Source organism: Opisthocomus hoazin, chromosome 2 (assembly GCF_030867145.1).
Source record: "Opisthocomus hoazin isolate bOpiHoa1 chromosome 2, bOpiHoa1.hap1, whole genome shotgun sequence".
NCBI lineage: Eukaryota > Metazoa > Chordata > Aves > Opisthocomiformes > Opisthocomidae > Opisthocomus > Opisthocomus hoazin.
This window is the reverse complement of record NC_134415.1, coordinates 78,397,957-78,417,878: the sequence shown is the minus strand read 5'-3', so window position 1 is coordinate 78,417,878 and position 19,922 is coordinate 78,397,957. Positions and strand designations below refer to the sequence as shown.

Below are 19,922 nucleotides of genomic sequence, written 5' to 3'. Positions count from 1 at the left end.
TAAGATTAATCCTACTATAAGCTTTTAACTTAATATTATAAAGAGGATGAACTTCCTATATTAGGTTTTAGTTACTTCTATTAGCTGCTTTGAAAATCCATCTTAAATTGTGTTTATAACAATTAGCCACAGTGTTTTTTTTAATAAGTCCAGTGCATACAATGTTAATCATCAGTGGTTAAGTATTTTCTTGTTATGAGTATTTGTACAGGATATCTTAATCCATTGTTTTGTTATTCCGGAATTTCTTAATCATAGCATATCATATAATATGCTCAGTTTTAATTACGTAAGTTATAACCTGATAACCCTTTATCACATTAGTGAATGCCACAATGATTTAAACAGAATGATTTACATTATGCTCCTAAAATAGAAGTAAGTAGTGATGTCAGGAAATTGCTTCCTTCGGTCATAAGGCTACTTGTAGTCAAACGTGCAGCACAGTTTTACCAAGCAAGACCTGAAAAAAAAAGTTTTCAAGTTATAACACTTAGTAAGTACGTATTTGACTTCACTAAGTCATCCATCAAATCAGTTAATGAATCATAGGAAATAAGACTGGAGGTATCCCGGTACTTTATCTGATTTACCCAGTTTTCTGAGTACAGACTTACTTTGGTAAAGAACTTTTAAAAATATTTCCTTTTTAAAATATTTTTTCAGAAGTTGTGCTTCTCAAATTTCTGCTTATTGCCAGATCTTTCTTTTGGATTCTGTACACATGGTCCATGACTTTAATAATGAGTAATGACCAAAACAGGACATAATAATTCAGCTGAGGCCTTACTAGTACTGAGCAGTTTGTGAAGGTCGCATTGTCTTGAACTGATATATTCTATTACTTTTGCAGTATGACTATGTTATTAGAACATGCTGAAGTTTAGTCTGCTAAACTTTCAGTTCCCTTTCTAAAGAGCTGTTGCCAGATCTTCTTCCATCTTGTACTCATGCATCTGATTTTTTTTACTTCATGTAGCGTTTTTTGAATATTATTTGCCTCAAAATGTTTTTATGGAAATTAGTCATATGTATTTTGCACTATTGACTGAAATGCCAGGTTGCCAAGATCCCTTTGAATTCCAATCTTCTTCTTTACAGTGCCTGCAATATTAATCATTTGATATAATTTGCAAATGTAATAAGTATATTCTCTACTTTATTGTCCGTATCATTAATAAAAATGTTAAATAGTGGTAGATTTGGGCAGATTTTTGTGGACACTACTTTGGCATATTCAATTTTGCAAAGAATCACTGCTTAAAAATAGCTTTTCCAAACATTTGAAAATCAATCTTTACAGTTGTTCTATTTAAGTCATGTATTCTAAACTCGCTTATAAGAATTCTTATGTTTGAGAGAATTTCAAGATGCTGGATAAGGTCCAAGGTTTGTTACATCTGCCCTTCGCTCTGTTGCCAAGGTTTGCTACCTACCATGTAATGGGGAGAAAGTAGGGTGGTCTGTTTTCTTGCACATCTGTGATCTTTAGCTTATGATCACAGAAGTCACAGAATCACAGAATATTCGGGGTTGGAAGGGATCTCTGTGGGTCATCTAGTCCAACCCTCCTGCCGAAGCAGGGTCACCTACAGCAGGCTGCACAGGACCTTGTCCAGGCGGGTTTTGAGTATCTCCAGAGAAGGAGACTCCACAGCCTCCCTGGCCAGCCTGTTCCAGTGCTCCGTCATGCTTAGAGTGAAGAAGTTCTTCCTCATGTTCAGACGGAACTTCCTGTGCTTCAGTTTGTGCCCATTGCCCCTTGTCCTGTCACTGGACACCACTGAAAAGAGTTTGGCCCCATGCTCCTGACACCCACCCTTGAGATATTTGTAAGTATATATTAGGTCCCCTCTCAGCCTTCTCTTCTTCAGGCTGAACAAGCCCAGCTCCCATGATGTTACCTGTTAGCTCTTTGAGTAGTTCTGGCTTTGTTTCTTTTTCTGCTGTTATTCTGGAATTTCAAATTAATGTGAATTGACCTGTTACTCTAGGACTTGCTTGCTGGTAGTAGCTAATTTTGGACTTAGTGGCATTTGAGAGTAAGATGGGCCCAGGAAACACTGCTTTAGGGCTACAAGGGATGGATAGAACTAAGACCAAGTTGTGGATTTTATTCACAAATGAGAATCAATTTTAAAAATGCTTAAAAAGGGTAAGTTATTTGACAATTTAACTCTTAGTCTTCATGTGTATATAGCACTTCAGTTCTTACATATCCCTGGCTTTACTCCTCGTCTTTGTTCTTAGTCACTGTGAGGTTCCCCAAACACGTGTGTGCCTTACCTGTCTTGCTGCTGCCACCCAAGCCACACCAATCCATCATAGAATGCTTTGGGTTGGAAGGGACCTTCAGAGGTCATCTAGTCCAACCCCCCTGCGGTGAGCAGGGACATCTTCAACTAGACCAGGTTGCTCTGAGCGCCATCCAACCCGGCCCTGAATGTTTCCACGGATAGAGCATCCACTACATCTCTAGGCAACCTGTTCCAGTGTTTCACCACCTTTATGGTAAAAAATTTCTTTTTTTTCTTTATATCTAGTCTAAATCTGCCCTCCCTTAGTTTAAAGCCATTACTCCTTGTCCTATCGCAACAGGGCTTGCTAAAAAGATTTTCCCCATCTTTCCTATAAGCCCCCTTCAGGTGCTGGAAGGCTGCTATAAGGTCTCCCCACAGCCTTCTCTTCTCCAGGCTCAACAGCCCCAACTCTCTCAGCCTTTCCTCATACCGGAAGGTGCTCCAGCCCTTGGATCACTTTTGTCACCCTCCTCTGGACCCGCTCCAACAGCTCCATGTCTGTCCTGTGCTGAGGGCTCCGGAGCTGTACGCAGGACTCCAGGTGGGGTCTCACCAGAGTGGAGCAGAGGGGCAGAATCACCTCCCTCGAACTACTGGCCACGCTTCTCATGATGCAGCCCAGGATACACTTGGCTTTTCGGGCTGTGAGCGCATATTGTTGGCTAATGCCAAGCTTTCATCCACCAGTATCCCCAAGTCCTGCTCAGCAGGGCTGCTCTCAATCCCCTCATCCCCCAACCTGGATTGATATCTGGGGTTGCCCCAACCCAGATGCAGGACCTTGCACTTGGCCTTGTGAACCTCATGAGGTGCAACACAGGCCCACTTCTTGAGCTTGTCCGGGTCCCTCTGGATGGCATCCTGTCCTTCTGGCATGTCAACTGCCATCAGTGTCATTGGTATCCTTGTGACCATTTCTTTATGCTGTCTCTTGTGGCTCAAATGGGATCCAGCCTCTGCTGGCATCTCTAGAAGCTACTGTTGGAGGATAGGGCCTGAAAATGTCCTGGCTGATGAAGTGCAGTGGAAGAGGGAAAGAGCAGAAGCCATGAGCTGTCTTGTGCTGCAGTGTAGGGGTTGTTCCCCATGCTTCAGGCTTTTCTCAGTCCCCAGCATAGTTTCTTGCACTATTTATTCACTGAATATGTTTCAGGCCTACCAACTGGCATTCACTCTTTTATAAGACCTGAGAACTAGTTTAATTGCTTTAAAAACGATTAGTATTTGTGATTCTAAGTAGAAACACTGTTTACTGGTTAACAACCATTGTCTTGGTGTCTAAGTTTTATGCTATTGGTTGCCTGTTTTGATCTCTGGGATCATATTCATCCTTCACGTGCTCTTAAAGATAACACTAAGACCTCTGAAATTTTTTTTATTATTTAGGACAAATTTCTTTAGGGCTAGTAATTTTGGGGGGAAAAAAACAAACAATTTTAACTATGTAATTGCTGACCTGATTTTTTCTGAATCTAGTCTGAATTCTTAACCTTTATGTTAAATAGGCTTAGCAGTTAACCTGTTAACTGTCAAGTTCAATTTTACTTAAGAAATTCAGATTATACTTGTTCTGAATCTTCATAACGTATGGATTGTTCTGTTTAGTCCGCTTTACTTAGTGGAATAATAGAAAATTTCCCAATTGCTGTGTAATAATCACCTTGTTTCTTTAATTCTCTTCTTGTTCATTGTGTAGATTAAATTGACCAGAGATAGAAAGAGGAACTATCATTGTTCTGGCAAGTGTGTAAACAGGTGTTATCTTGAAGATGTATTTGTGCATATTTTTGTCATGTGAAGACACTTAATTTCTTAAAAATTCTACTGTATCCATCTGAGGATGATGGCACCCCCTTAAAAATGGATCTGTTGGGTATTACTAATGCTATTTCATGTCTCTTAACATTAAGAATATTGTTTCAGTAGATGTTCAGGAGTCAGGAGTTGCTGGTTTATTTGCTATTTTTTGGCTCATAAGTAAAAGTTTCTTTGGCAGACTCTGGACCAGAAACATATTTGCATTAAATGGTCTTCCCTGTGCCTAGTATTGTACAGTTCTCTAGCAATCAGTTTTTTTGTCTGATTCCTCACCCCCCTCCTCATTTTTGTGGCAAGTCCTTATGATAGAGAATAAAGAGTGATTTGTCCAGAGTTACTTTATGCCTTTTTTTCAGCACATCCTCAAACTTTCAGTTTTCTGGGACAGTTCACTGCAAAGTTCTCGTATCTTTATCGAGGCAACAGTTAATATTTTTCTCTCGGCCTTTGAAGGAGTTGGCTTGTTCAGGCATGTTGTCGACTTGTTCATTGAAGGAAGGCTGCTGTGTGATGGCACTAACAGCTGCACAGAAAGATCTGTACATCATCAGTAAGGCGGTTCTTTTCTCAGGAGATGTGTGTGAAATAAACCTAAGCTCTTGATTTTCTGAAATTTTAAAGATCTAATTGTAGTCTTGAAGATGAGCACCAGCATAAGTTTTCTACATGTATGCACTCCCATTTGTGTCCTACAGTTGCCAATGCCCTTACTTGGACATGCACTTAGTTTATTTTTGTCTTTTGCCTTTCTTGTACTTATGGTTTGGAGGGGGGAAAAAAAAAATCGAGTGATGGAATGACAAGGCCATCATGTCTTCCAGTAATACTGAATGGGTTTTTGAAGGCCACGGTAGTACTAATCAAATCAATAGATTGTGGAAGTATTGCCATGCCTACATTGATGACTAAGTCTTATGCATTATACAAGCCTAGAATTATTTTGGGTGTCTGGATTTAAAATTGTTGCATGGCTAAGAGGGCCAAATAGTGCTGAAAAAATAATGTTATTAAAGCAGTTCTGAATATTACAAGTGCTTATACCTCAGGGTAGCTTCCATACCATTAGCGCTATGATTGATTCAGTCCCTGATCTTAGTTTTTGCCTGTAAGGTTATGTTTTAGACTCATCTGATAGTGCATGCAAAGCTGCATCTTTGTTACTTACGAGTATGGCTCACCACTTGGCTTCTAAAGAAGCACAGTTTTGCCTGGATTTCTAGAGAACTCATGTATTTCTGGAAAGTTATGAAGAATGAAAAGTTTGTGTAGGCTATCCTTTTTCTTTTCCTGGCTGTGAAAGAAAAATCAAAACCAAAAGAAGCCCCCTCAGCTCTTTCAGAAAACTGTTAATTTTGAGCGGTTAGGAATAGCATCTCCAATTTACAACTGGTATTAGGAGTATTCTATAAACGTTTCCTTTTTTTCATTCAGAACCAGTGTAAGGGTAGTGTCAGACATCAGGACTTGAAGAAAATGTTGGGGTTTGTGCTCAGACTTTTCTAGGTTGTATATTGCTGTTGGCCATCTCTTTCGGTGAGAACGATTGCGTTGCATTTAGCCTGCTAAAGTTTTACTTGATTGGGAATTCCCAAAGTGGAATATACACAAGAGGAAAGCAGTTAACAGAGAAAGAATTCTTTCTTACTGGTTCGTTACCACTTCTTTCAGATTCAGGTTCTCTGTGTTTGGAAAAAAGAACCAGAGCTATAAGTAGATTGCTCGCTCTATTTTTGATTCAGTGCATGAATATAGCTGAGATGTATGTGCACTGAATGGAAGATATTGGCAAATTCTGGGTCTTGGTTGGATGGAGAGAGGTTAATCAAGACAGTATATCTGAAAGCATTTCAGCCACTATCACATGGCTAATCTTTCTTCTAGTCTCATCCTAACATTAATGAGAATTTGGACAGCAAGATCTGTGTTTGGATGCATTACTCTGATAACAGAGAGCAAGGGTGTAAGGTAAAATGCTGGTGCCAGGGATGCATTCAGTTACATTGTCCACTGTCCACGTCTTGATTTGAAAAATTGCATTGTACAAAGATAACTTGTTTTAGAATAGTAAAGAAGTCAGCTAATCTGGAAAACCTTGTACTGGTTGGCTCGGGCAAAATTACAGGCCTTTTCTACATTTGGAAAAATCAGACCTGCAATTCAGCATGCACACAGCTGTAATAAGAGTGAAGAGCTAGCTGTGTTGCTGAGAACAGGCAAAACCCATAGGGAAATGCTTTGGCCTTCCATGTGTCTGCTGTGTGCCTGGGTCCCCATTTGACTCCTGTAGGTAATGCCTAGAGTGTCGTATAATTACAGCCTGTGTAGTTCTGCAATGACAAGAGCATTAATGCATGAGATGCTGCCTGAGAAGGTTGGCAAGTAATTGCCCATCATGGATTTTTGAGTAGTTCTATCAGTTAAAAATCTGTGGAAATCTGAGTTTTGTTTAAGCTACTTTATTCTAAATACATTTATTTACAAGAAATGTCTCTAAGTCCATAATGAGTTAGCACTTAAAATACAGCAATTCAGGATTTCAGTATTCTCAGATATTCAGTGAAGAATACTGCTGTTACTTACAGCTGACAGTGATTGTGTCACTGAAGACCGAATATGCTGCTAAGGATCAGAGGGTCAGCTCTAGGTCAGACCAGGTTGCTCAGGACTTTGTGCACCTGGGTCTGGAAAGCCTCCAAGGAAGGAGACTGAACAAGCTCTCTGGGCAGCCTGTGCTACTGCCCTCCCGGGGCAGAAGTTTTCTCCTTACATCTAATTGGAAGCTGTCTTTACGGTCATGGTGTGCTTAAGAGGAGTGAAAACTAAAAAAAAAAATATACTAATTTAGATATTTGAAGATAAGGATGAGTAGTGGTTATTTTCTTACTTAAGGAGTTGACTGAATCCAATATTTTCCCTCATTGATCAGAGAGGACAGCATTTCACCCTCAGAGTGCTGCTTTGAGAAATCCAGTTACACAGTAGCAGATGCAGGGTTAATAGTTATCTAGACAGAGCTTTATCTTACCTCTTGAAAAGCCTCTGGGGAGTGGGTGAATCAGGTCTGCTAATTAAACAAGCTAGAGGCTGCAGAAGCATGGAAATGGAACAGGTGACAAGGATGGCAGAAAGTACCTTGGCTTCTGTCGCTGGCTGGGCCAGCAGGTGTTGGCAGGCATATGAAGGTGGGGGTGGGAAAACTGGCAGCTTCTCCTCACCTTTGACAGAAAGGGCATAAACAGAACAACTTATCTCTTATGTTGAAGTATCATTCCAGAAGAAAAACTTCATCGGATTTGTTCCCAAATGTGTCTGAAAAAGCAAAGAAAAAAACCGCATAGAAATAGAAGGAGCAAGCATCTGTCTTCAATTGAAGATAGAAGTTATTCTTGTTTTTTATTTCCTGACAGTCTCAATTGTATTGGATGAATTAATAATAGATTTAATAGACTCTGTGACATGTAAACAAAACCCAACTGATTTTATAATTAAGGAAATCACCATCACTCAGCAAATCCTGTTTATGGGGGGGGTGTGTGTGAAAGGCTCAGCTTGTTTATTAACACTCTGGGCAGGAAAGAATCTTGACTGTTTTGCTCTAGAAGTATTTACTAAAACTGAACTTTTCCACTTTATAGATAGGAGAAGAAGCGTCCTGTAGTTTGAAGTGATGTCACATATCAGAATTAATAACAAAAATTGGTGTGCAGCTTTTGCTATTCAGGTCTGACAGTCTGTGGTCACCTTGTCTCTCAGATGCTTTTACTACATAGCTCCTTAAAATCACTTTCTTTGGTTTGCTTCTTCACACCTCTGATTCTTTACAGTTTCTTGCTTGGAACTAGTCATGAACACAAAGATTGTAGGACCATGCAAATGATTTCTACATCTTCATGCCCACTGTGGCGTTTTTGATATTGCCAAGTGTGTTTCAAAGAGTGATTGTGCAAAAAAAAAAAAAAAAAAAAAATCTTTCTTATGAGTAATTTCTAGTCTTCATGATAGATTTAAAAAAAAAAACAAACCAAAACCCACAAATGAATAAAACCCACTGTGGAACCAGAGAGAATATAAAAAAAAACCCAACATAAGGCTGGCTTGATGGTTTGGATTTTTTTTAACATGAAAGGTTAGAATTACTGACGCTGCTAGTTGTCCATCACATTGTAGTTGATGGTCTGCTGTCAGCAGTGTCAGTCAGTTGCTTTGGTTCTTTGGGCTGAAGTGGGTGAGAATTCATTCTTTTGGTTTGCCTTGTTCATTGCTGCTGTAGCTGCACCCTCTCCTGGAAGTGCTGCCCGCTGCGTATGGCAGTGCAGGGGGTTCCTGCTGCTGCTCCTCCTCGCCCCTGGATGTCACCGTGGTGGTGGTGGTGGAAGACAGGGTGAGGCCGTACGGAGGGGCCTCTCCTGCTTGCACTGTCTGGCTGCCAGCGCTCTGCCCCTCTGCTTCTTGCTCCTGCCCTGAGCTATCTTAAAACTCTGGCAGCATGTAGCTCTGTCTCGACGCACCGAGCAGCGCAGCGGCAATGCTTGTTAGTTGCTCAGTACCCTCAGGCCTGAGAGCATGCCCCGGCCAGTGAAGCAACCGGTTCTGGACATCCTTTGTGGATTCTGCATTATGTTAAATGTGTGGCTCGTAAATTAAATGTGGTTGGGGAGAAAACTTCTGGGTTCTCTTCAGTTTTCTTGGTATTAGATGCAGCCTTGTTGTTTTCTTGAATTAAGTTCCTTAATTGTGAATAAAGCAACAACATGCTTTTGGATTGTTTTTATTGTTTTGTACTTAATCCTGATAAGCCAGTGCAAAACTTACTCTGAAATCTGGAAAAGCAGAGCAAGTTAGTTGACCACTTGTAAGTTGTTGTAAGTCTGAGATTCACAGAATACTTCGATTTAACTCAAGTTTTCTAAAGTTTATCTTCCTTTTAATTCTAAAGCCACTGCCTTTTCTCAACCCTCTTTTTAAACAGATGAAGCACGTAAAAGACAGATTTGGTGACAGCATGCCAGAAGAAGTGCTGCTGCTGTGTCTGGGCATTACTTCAGGAGTTGGCAGACTGGTGTTCGGCAGAGTTGCAGATTATATTCCTGGTGCAAAAAAAGTTTATTTACAGGTAAGTCTTCACACTGTGCAGAAGGAATATACAAACAATATTGTGAAGGCTTTGGTTGCAGGTACTATTAAGTAAGCAGAATTAACTGATTGGATATTCAAATTTGAGAAATTTCCAAACTATAGGGATCTCAGTGTATGGTTTTTGATACTAAGGGCCTTTAGTGCAAAGTTCATGAATCTTTGCTATTTTTTTTCTCTTTTTAATGCTAAGGAAACATGTCTACTACCTGCTGGCTGTTTTCATCGTGGAATGAAAGTAATTACTAATCATTAGCATGCGAGAGAAAACCTTTGGGGATTCTCTAGATTCTGCTTTCCCTGTTTTATCCCATGATTTCTTAATGGTTGGAGAAATATTAGGTTTTTTTCCCCCTACGTTCCTCCATTAGGGATTTTGGATCTCTTATCACCTATCGAAGGTCAAGAAAATTTGGTGCCCAGTATGTTCTGTGCGTAGTGCACACTGGTGAAACCACGGGAATGTGAGAGGTGCTTAGCTGAGGTTTTGCTGAATGAGGAAGATTACTTGCAGGAAGAGTCACAGCTTCCAGAAATGCTGAAGCTTGGGGGTGAAGGAGAATATATGCTTTTTTCCCCTCCATGCTCATAAACTCTGGAGTTTTTTTGTGTGGTGTGGGTGTTTTTTAAGAAAGTAGAAGTGGTAGCAGTGTTAGTGTAGATCTCTGGAAAAGCTTTAGTTAATAACGTGCATATTATCAACCACTGGGTGCTCTTGTTTTGTTATTTCAAAACGAATAACAAGGGAGACATCTAATGGCTATTACCCATACTACAGTATTGAAAACAAATTCTTAGGGAAGAACTACCTTTCTGAAGATGGAGTATTTGTTGCCATAGTTACATAACCTTAATTCCTTAATGATATAGACCAGGACTGTATCTCATTCATTTGCATTGATTTAATAGCTATTGTTACACTTTCAGGAAATGTCAATGTTAAGATAAAAAGTGAAAAGGCAGCATTAAGGTGTTACACGTGATTTACAAAGCACAAATACCAAACCTGTAGTGAAACTACAGGGGTTTTTTTATTCTTTTCCTTGAATAGCTACAACTGACAAGCATGGACTTTTGTTCAGGGCATGAACTAGGATGCTTCTGAGTACTGTTGGTTTCACCTGGTTTTAAGCAGGAAAAACACATTAATTTTTGCTAAGCCCTGCCCCAGCATATTCAGCTCTTCTGTTTCAAACCAGCTTTTTTGAGGGAAAGTGAATATGCACCTCAAGTATTATTCTGGATTGTCCAACAGTTCATACTATCATCCCATTTTATGGAAAAATTATTTAAGAATTTATTTTGACTAGTGCAAATGAAACCTCTTTCATCTTAGAACTTTACTGTCTCATAATTGAACAACTTACAAGAGTTCTACCCAGCAAGTTCAACCTTCGTCTTTCTGTTTCTGCATTCTTTCTTACAGACCTGTTTTGCTGTATTTTGCTTTACAAATTCTATCTTTAGTAACAGGATGATGTATTCTGTCTCATCTGGATACAAGGCTTAGTGATTCTGGTTTTACTGCTGCTTTTACCATGGTATGATAATACAAAGAACCTGGTTAACAATATCTTGTTTAGAGTTTGTTTACAGATAACCACATTACTACTTAAAAATAAACTAATCTCAAATAGTATTTGTATTTTCTGTATCAGAATGCACAGAACTGAGAATTTCTTCACCTCTATCATAAGTTCCTATAAGAAGTCCAGTTTTTCAGTAGTTTACGTTACCTTGTTTTATTTTAATAGCCTACGAGTGACCAATGCGTAATGTATATGTCTTTGGAAAATCTGTTTGTGCGTTTAAGTGGGACATTGGTTTCCTGTGCTGACACATGAACGGTGCACAAGCAAAACACTTAACATTTTCTTTTTAATTCTGCTTCATTTTGCTGAAAGACAGAGCTTTATTCTTTAATTTACAACAAACAAATAATAACCTTAATCTAAGATTATAATATAAAATCTTTGTAAGTATTCATGGCTACAGGAATACACAAGATACCTTTGAATTGAAGTAAGACTTTCAGATAACACCTCTGTTGAATATAAGCACCCTGAAGTATCACTCATAATACTGATATTTTTACTTTAAACAACCTCACTGTTGTCATTTATTAACACTAATTTTAATGTTATAATTAATTTAATTAACACTAATTATAGTGTTTTAGCTTATTAAACTTCTGAGATTTTTGTGGCTTTCATTTGTAAAAAGAGCAGACAGTAACTTTTCAAAAAACGTTGCTGCATGAGAAATGACCTTCCATAATCACTGCAGGATAGCTGATTACAAATGCACTTTGAAAACTTGCGAAATGGGTAGTGGAATTTTCTTTTGATTGCATGTTGTGACAGTTACCTGCGTTTGTTTTATCTTGGTATGTCACTTCTGATGGTGGTAATCCATGGAGACTGCTTATATTTATTTTAAGGTAATTACAGGCAGACAATTTAATTCACTACAAACACGAGAGAGCTCATCTGTTTCTTTATCTTTGGTTTGATGCACTATATTTTTATTTTTTTCCTTGGTCATGTTTAGGTGGCCTCATTCTTCTTCATTGGCCTGATGTCCATGATGATTCCACTGTGCCACGTCTTTGGAGGTCTCATCGCTGTCTGTCTCTTCATGGGCCTGTTTGATGGGTGCTTCATTTGCATTATGGCTCCTATTGCCTTTGAGCTTGTTGGGGCTCAGGATGTCTCCCAGGCCATCGGGTTCCTGCTAGGACTCATGTCAATACCTATGACAGTTGGTCCACCCATTGCAGGTAACTATAGATATGGTCTGTAGCTGTGAACATGTTTCTGTGGTTGCATGACTTTGTTTGCCATTTTTTCTGTTGCTACATCATACGCAGTGCACTTACACTGGAAGTTTTTTCTGTACATGCTCCAGAACATATGGTGAATTTAACTGCTGCTGCTGGGTTATTAATTTTCTGTAGTTTTTAAAGTTGGCTTTGATCTTTTTTTGTCAAGGTATGCAGCTGTAAAACATTCCTCAAAAGAAAGATAGGTTTCCACTTGGGTGGAGGACCTGATATTTTCCATGCTGTTGAGGTGACAGCCCATTTGTTGATTGTGTTGCAGAAGGACTCCAGATTAGAATCTGAAAATTAACTGGACTGCAAAATTTGCTCATGCAAAAACAATTATGAGGATAAAAGGTCCAGTCACTTTAATTGCTTCTTGTAAGTAGGAACGCTGGCTCTTTTCATTCTTTGATGGGAGAGTGTTTGACAAAATAAAGTTCTGAAGATGAAAAATGGAAGTTTTTTGTGAGGTGGAAATACCTTAAGCTATAATCCTTACCACTGATCATTTAAAATCATAATTTACCCTGTGGTCTTGTGAGCGCTACTGAAAGATACGTAGTAAGACTTAACTGAACTATGCAGCATTATAAACAACAAAATTTTAAAGCTAGATCAGCACAGACTAGGCGGTTCCTGATCTGGATACTCTATCACAGCTATTAATACTTAAATAGAGTTTGATTAATGGGAGGAGTTGTGAGACAGCAACCAGAGTGAATTGTTGGAAAACGCACTTTTTAATAAGAGGCTACCAGGAATGCAATATATGCAGTGTATCCAGAATAAGATTAAGAGGCACCTTGATCAAAGGCAACTGTTGCCAAAAGAGGGAGAATTTCTCCAAGTCACTGCAAGATTCAAGTGCTGGAGAAGCTGAAATCAGCAGCTTTCAAACGGGAAGTGTAGTACATGGTTTTTCACAATGGATGGTAATTAAACGGTTGAGTGGTGACACACTGAGTTCTTTGTTTCTTGGAGTCTTTAAATCAACTCCAGGATAGCTTTCTACCTATATTTGGCCATCAGGTAGTTGGATTAGTGGTTGTAATGATCTGTGCCAGCTCTCAAGTTCCTGAATCCAAAGAAAAGATGTGGTTTTTTTAGATTCCAAGGCCCCTTTATATATACAGTAACTTTCTGTCTTCCCAGGTTTGCTGCGCGATCGCCTCGGCACCTATGATGTAGCATTCTACCTGGCCGGAGTCCCTCCCCTCATTGGCGGTGCTATATTGTGTTTCATCCCCTGGGTCCACGAACGGCAGAAGTTAAAAGAAAGAGCAAAACCTGTTGATGGAGAAACTACTGAGAAAATGCTGGAAAAAGAAAGCACTTTGTCGGACACGGCAGAAAAGCCAGTCAAAGAAATGGAATCTGGTTTTTGATGCTTTCTCTTCCTGTACCAGCCCGACCTTCTTCTACCGAAGCTACATTTGTACTTTTCGGCTGAAAATACCATATGATGCTGAAGAAGTTTTGAACTATGGCTCAACTTTCAAAACTGCTATAAGAATCTTTTATACCATTGAACTTGTTTTGATGAGTCATTGAGTTTGATTTCAAGCCAGAATTTCAAGGTATTTGAAGTTTTGTAGTGTTAGTGTGTACGTGCGTAGTGATTCTGTGTGTGAAGAGAATATTTTTGTAATTCATCAGAACCTATTTCTGGAAGTGTGAAGGCTGGTTTTGGTTCACTGACCCAGGATTCTTCAATAACTCTTACGGTCCATCCAATGCAGGCACACTCGTGGGTGTTCATGCTGGAAAACGTGGTAGCTCTTATGACTGATTTGGTTTTCAAAGTTTCTCGTGCTGTTTTACGCTCTTTTACAATTTTGTATCATGAACACGGATGTGCATCTTTTTGATTCCCTTAACTCTTGCTGAAAACATTAGAAAGCTAAATTATCAAACATCTGGTTTATTTTCTCTAAATACCCCAGCTCAGTTTGCTTAAATGTTCACCTGTTTTTGCATGGATTCGCCTTTTCACCGTAGCCCAAACAAAGAACATTAAGGGTGGGCACGGATTTTGAATATGCACAAACTAAGCTCCGAGTGCAAGCACATTCAGAAGTAAAGCTGCTGAACGATAGGTTTTTTTAATTGGTGAAGGCAATACTATTAATGTATTTGTGGGGTTGGTTTTTTTTTTTAGCTAAACCTCAGAATAGCTGATGGTTTTGAAATTGTACTGACAGTAATATTTGGAGCAGCATTGTGAATTAGACTAAATATTCAAATTATTCTGTTGTACTTGTTAGGTTCTTTTTTTATTCTTAAAAACAAGACAGCTTTAAAGAATACATTCGAAGTGCAATAAGTTGTTTTTAACGTGGAAATACACACGAGCTATTAAAATGACATTCTACAATTAAAGATTTTTGCACTAAGTGAACATGCAGGTTTATTATAGGTCTTTATAGCTGTGTTCAGTTGCGTGTAGGATATAGCTCCATATTTTATTAAAATATAAAGAAATGTCTTTGTATGTCCTAATTTTTGCTGAACATACTAAACATGGCCCAATTACTTATGTATTCTTAGGTATTATGCACTGCTTGTCAAGCAGGTATTTCTGAAAACCCCTCTTCCTCTGAAAAATATTTGGAAGCACAATTATTTGAGATGAAAACACTGCTTTTCAGTTTATCGCCAAACACTTCCAAGTACGCTGTTTATTTGTGGATATGGATCAGCAATGCAGTGGAATACTTAATCATCTTTTATTTCAGGTCCATTCAGTACTAATAATTTTTGTCTTCTTGTTTAGAAGTGTCATAGCAAAGAGTAAACTGAGTGTGATCTGAAGACAGAACGCACATTGAAGTGCATTTCCTTAACTAGTAACAATACCTGTTCTTTACATCAACCAGAGGCATACTGTTTTAAAATGAGAACCTTCATTGTCTCTTCTATTTTTATTATTTTTCTTTTTCCAGAGTTGTAGCAAATTGTTCAGAGAGCCCATGCATATTTGTGATATAAAACATGATGTTAGCAATACTGTGGCTTAGAATTACATCTATCAACTGAAAGTCCTTTAAATGTAATCATGCAAAGCATCCTACTTATCTGAGACCAAAGCTCATACCTCTTTTATATTGCAGAATTTCAATCCATGCTTTTACATGAGTGAGGTTTAAAAGAATCGAATCCTAAAATGTTAGGGGTGTTTGGGAGGGGCTTGGAGGTCCCTTTAGGTTTACTGGGCCTTGTGCTTCTGCACCTCATCAGTGCTTCTAAAAATTCCATTAAAATATTAATAGTATTGTTAATTAAAATGACTACAAAATGCTGCCTTCATTACAGCAATGAAGTTAACAGCTTATGCTGTTCTTATCTGGAGTATTTTTGTAGACCGTATTATTCAGTATTACCTTCTATCGGGGCAATGCCGAAAGTGTTGAGTAAGTGTGGTAAAAGCCTCTTGTTTCCTATTGCTTTGTTATGAAAAACTAGTATTCATCACAGATCTGACATTTCATGTGTTTCAGCTTTGAGTTTTTAACCCAAACCAAGGTTGCTTCTTAGCACTGATGCAGTTTGGAACCACTGTGACCAGACGTCTTGGTGTCATTGTGGCATCTTCCTGACTTGCTGCTCTGTATCTATATAAATTATCTGGCAGAGAATATAAAATAATTGTTGTTAAGCTTTAGAAATTATACAAAAATAGTATAATAATAGTATTGATTAATATTACCAAACCCTTTAAAATGTTTTTGTATATAAAAACTCAAACTCTCATATTTGAGTGACTAAAGATGTAAATTTTGCTTACAAATATGAAGGACAGCATCTAAAAAAAAAACCCCAAACCCAGAGACTCCAGGAAGAGGGTACGATGAGTGAATAACTGTTGAGGAGTGATTACTATGTTAAAAAAGCTAGTGTCGAGAGAAGAGGGGGAAAAAAAAAAAAAAGAAAAAGAAAAAATTACTGTGTTAAAAAAGAATGTCAGACAAGGAAAGCAGAGTCCGGCATGGGAAGTTGTGCTGGTGTGATGATTTTGGAATAATGAACCTATTTCTGATGCCAGTGCTTGTTTTATAACAATGCTAAAACTGAGAAGGCTTCAGAAAAAAAATGAAATTTCAGAAAAGGTAACAAAAAGTAAATTAATGCATGAGAATTCCGTTAGCATCTTTACTGTTAGCTTGTATCTATGGGGGCAATGTCCAATAGAAAATGCTCTTTACTGGACATGAGCATAAGAAGATTGTGTGCTAAAGCTAGCTGAGATGCAGAGGAAATGGAAGTGAAGTTCAGATTGTTAGTGGTGAGGCTAACCAACCATGGAGAAACTTACTTAGAGATATACCGGATTCTGTATGCCCTGAGGTTTTAAAAATGAGATGAGCTGTCTCCCTTTAAAAAACCAAACAAAATCCAACCAAACACACACAAAAAATCAACACAAATAGCAACTATTTAGTACATTTATGAAAAAAAAAAAATTGCATAATGTAGAAATGGTTGCTATTCCGCAAACTGAGAGAGAAAAGCACCAAATAGTCAATTTTATTTTGACTGACTAAATGTAAATAATTTTTTGTAACAAGATTTAATTTTAGGTGTGAAAGCCTGTTCATACAAAACCTGCTGAACTCATATTTTGATGACTTAATTCACGCCAGATTTAATCTCCTTGGGGGTAGCTTCTAAAATTACAATACTAGCTTAGTTCCAGAAAACCCGTCAATCAGTCAGACGTGTCCCTCTCTTGAGAACTGTTCATAGAGTGCTTTCCATAGACAGTGCTCTCCCATCCTATAACAGAGCAATCGTCTTCCTGTTTGCCATGACGTGTTTTCAAGGTAAGCTGCAGAAGCAACTGGGTAGAAAGAGGTTCACTTAAAAGGGCAGTGTGAAATTTCCAGTCCTACTCTGTGCTGTAATTTAATACACCAGATCTTGGAACCAAGACTGATTCTGAGCAAGGGGTTGGTTTTATGTGTGGCTGACAAGTCTCTGCAGTAGGTGTGAGATCCTTGCAAATCTTAATACGTTCTGGTCAGCGAAGAATCTGAAATAATGAAACCCCTTCAGGTTCTTATTTACATCTCAGCTACGCAACCATATACAATGTATAATTAGTTAAAAAGAGTGTTGTTGGATTTATTCTGGCTACATGTTAGAAGACCTGTACAAGTCTCAAACCAAGACTTCAAATTAACAGACTCTTCGTTAGAATTTTTCATCCAGATCTTTGGCTGTTCAGCATTAACATTTATTTTTTTTTTTAATAAGTTTACTTTCAGTCACCACTTATGGATATTCCTAAATTGCTCACTCAAGTGGAAGAGGACGTAGCCATTCTCAGGCTGTCCTTCAGGGTATATTCAGTATCAGATGAGGTAGACAACTGACACTTTTCTCCTGTGGCTCTTCACGCACAATGCCAGGGCAGGTACCTTCCCCCTCGCCCTTTGGAGGCCCGGCGCTGTCAGAGCAGGCGCACACCACGCGGGGTATGGATAGTACTCCGTTCCCCGACTCCTTCCCTGCATTAAACCTTGGAATGGCCGTAGCCTGATAGACCGGGCAAGCTGTTACCAAGTGGGAGATGTGAGGCTGACCCTTCTCACCAAAGTGCTGAAGGCAGTTCCCATGCATACCGGACGAATGCTTTGATCACACACTTATGATGTTAAAATAAAAATAATAAAATAAAAAGGACACTTACCGTTTTAAAGCAAGAATGTGTATTTGCATCAGGTGGTACATGCCAAAGGGACGGGAGATGCTACCTTGCAGCCCTGGAGGAACTATCTAAGGATGGGAATCAGCACGACTATCTGCTGCTCTCCTTCAGATCATCCTTTCTGGCTGCGGTGGCGCAGGGCAGCTCCCCTGCGGAGGCGCTTGGGCATCCCCCTGAGCGGGGAGCAGCGGCGCTGCCCTGTCTGCGGCCCACGTTCCCCTCTGGGGAGCTGGGGCTCGTGCGGAAACCTGCTTCAGGCATCTTAACCCATCTGACAGTAAATGAGAGCCTGCGTGTGTATAAGTACAGTGTATTTTGACCAGGGCCTACACAAACATTCTGCTTTTAACTACAGAGCATGGGAGACAGCTGGGGAAGAAGTAATTCTTTTCGTTTGGGTGTTTCCCGGTTGACAGGCACCGTGCCATGACGGCGCCTGCCAGCCAGTTTCTAGTCACGTAAGCTCGGGCATATCTTCACTACGCCTTTTAGTCTTTTATATATTGGGTCGACATTTTTTAATGTTTCAGAACTGTGTGTGCTTAGAGGGATTTTATACTAAAATGTGTGTTAATATTGATAACGCTGACATGTTTAAGTATCTTGCTAGACACCATATTTTGTATGTTGTTTTTCATGTTAAAGGACATACGTTTTGCTGGCCTTAACTCCATTCTTTGAAGTTCTGCTTTGTTAGAAGGGTAAGGAATGAATGTCCAATGTTTTTCATGGTGCTAAAGTAACTGTGATCAGCCTCAAATTATACAGAATAAAGATGGTAGTTCTTCAGTGCCCCGTTTGTTACTGCACGCATCATTTTTGTCTTGTTCTCCTGTAAAACTTGTCATTTTTCAAAAGTAATTTTGTGTTATATTCTGGTAATTATTGAATCTCCTGTGAAGGCTTGTACTGAAGTCTTTACAGCTTTTATTACCCCTGTTCTGATTGGAATGTCCCCATTACATTTGCTCCTGAATTAATATATGGTTATCCTGATTGCACTGATGATCCACGTCGAGACCAATGGTTTATAAACCTAAACTGCTGCCTTTGAGTCACACGCTTCTGAAAACTTCGCTTTTCATTCTGGGCTTTAATATCCAACTTGCAGAACGGTTGCATTCACAAAAGGTAAAATGGAGGGAGGGAGGGAGGAAAACTGGTAGAATTATCTTAGTGGTGTTTAATAGTGTTCCGTATTTTTTGCTTCATGAATTGCCCATGTAACTCAGTGGAGCTTTGATCACTTACCGGTCTGTGACTAATTCCACCTTGACTTACCTTGCCAGTGTGAAGTGTGAAGCGTTTCCTCCCTGACAGCTTCAGTAAATCACAGTTCATTCACTGTTCCTTTGTAGTGGGGCCAGAGACTTTCCTTCCTTTAATCAACATATCTGATAATGGGGAAATATTCCCCTTCCTCCTGGGGCTGTTCTCTAGACTGCTTGTATTTCAAATTAAAATGGTAAGAGCCGGAGTGCTGTTGCCATTTGAACGCTCTCGAGGTACAAAACCTCTGCGTAACTATGTAAAACAGGAGGAGAAGCCCAGGGCGTGCATTTCAGCTGCTTTTGTACCTTTTTCAGGAAGCTGTTTTTATACCAGCACTTATCACGAAAGCCAATTAACAAGGCAAAATACGAACACCTAGAAATGTGGTTTGACCTGTATACGACTTTCAGAAAAGAAATACTGTTACTTTATACTTGAAATTATTTTATTTGAAACACTCTCTACTGATGGACCTCCGAACAGCAGCCTGGCAGCGTTCTGCAGGTTGCTGGCAGTGAGACTTTGCACTCCTTGCAAAGACATCAACATGGTTACGAACAATCAGATTTAAATGTTACCTTGCATGGTTAATTTTTTTTAAATGTACGCATCCGTTCCCTCGGGTTGCTTTGGAGCGGAGCTGTACCTGCAGCACGCGAACCCCTGACAGGAGAAAGAGGGTTAGGGGGCTACAATCTATACGTGATGTCTGCTCCGTTCTAGTGTGGGTTTCTCTTCTGAGCAACTCTGAAACAACAACAAAAGACAGCTTGCAGTTATCTTTGAGCTGTTTGTGAGGCTTAAAAACAGCCGGCACGGTGCAAGGCGAAGCCTTTCCCCCGGCGAGCAGCACCAAGCGGCACCCCCC

The 19,922-nt window shown here is 39.3% G+C and overlaps 1 protein-coding gene across 2 annotated transcripts in view; it reads left to right on the top strand.

Annotated features, from left to right (window-relative positions):
- SLC16A10 (solute carrier family 16 member 10) overlaps positions 1-18,574 on the top strand; it is a 79,413-nt gene extending 60,839 nt beyond the window's left edge. Inside the window, exons 4-6 of one of the 2 annotated variants that reach the window (XM_075414204.1) lie at positions 9,088-9,231; positions 11,802-12,030; positions 13,228-18,574. In XM_075414204.1, coding sequence (XP_075270319.1) covers positions 9,088-9,231; positions 11,802-12,030; positions 13,228-13,460 — 606 coding nt within the window. In that variant the 3' untranslated portion in view covers positions 13,461-18,574. Of the gene's footprint in view, positions 1-9,087; positions 9,232-11,801; positions 12,031-12,352; positions 12,620-13,227 lie in introns of those variants that run through there. The other variant, XM_075414205.1, reaches the window with a different exon arrangement.
- Positions 18,575-19,922: the final 1,348 nt, after the last annotated feature.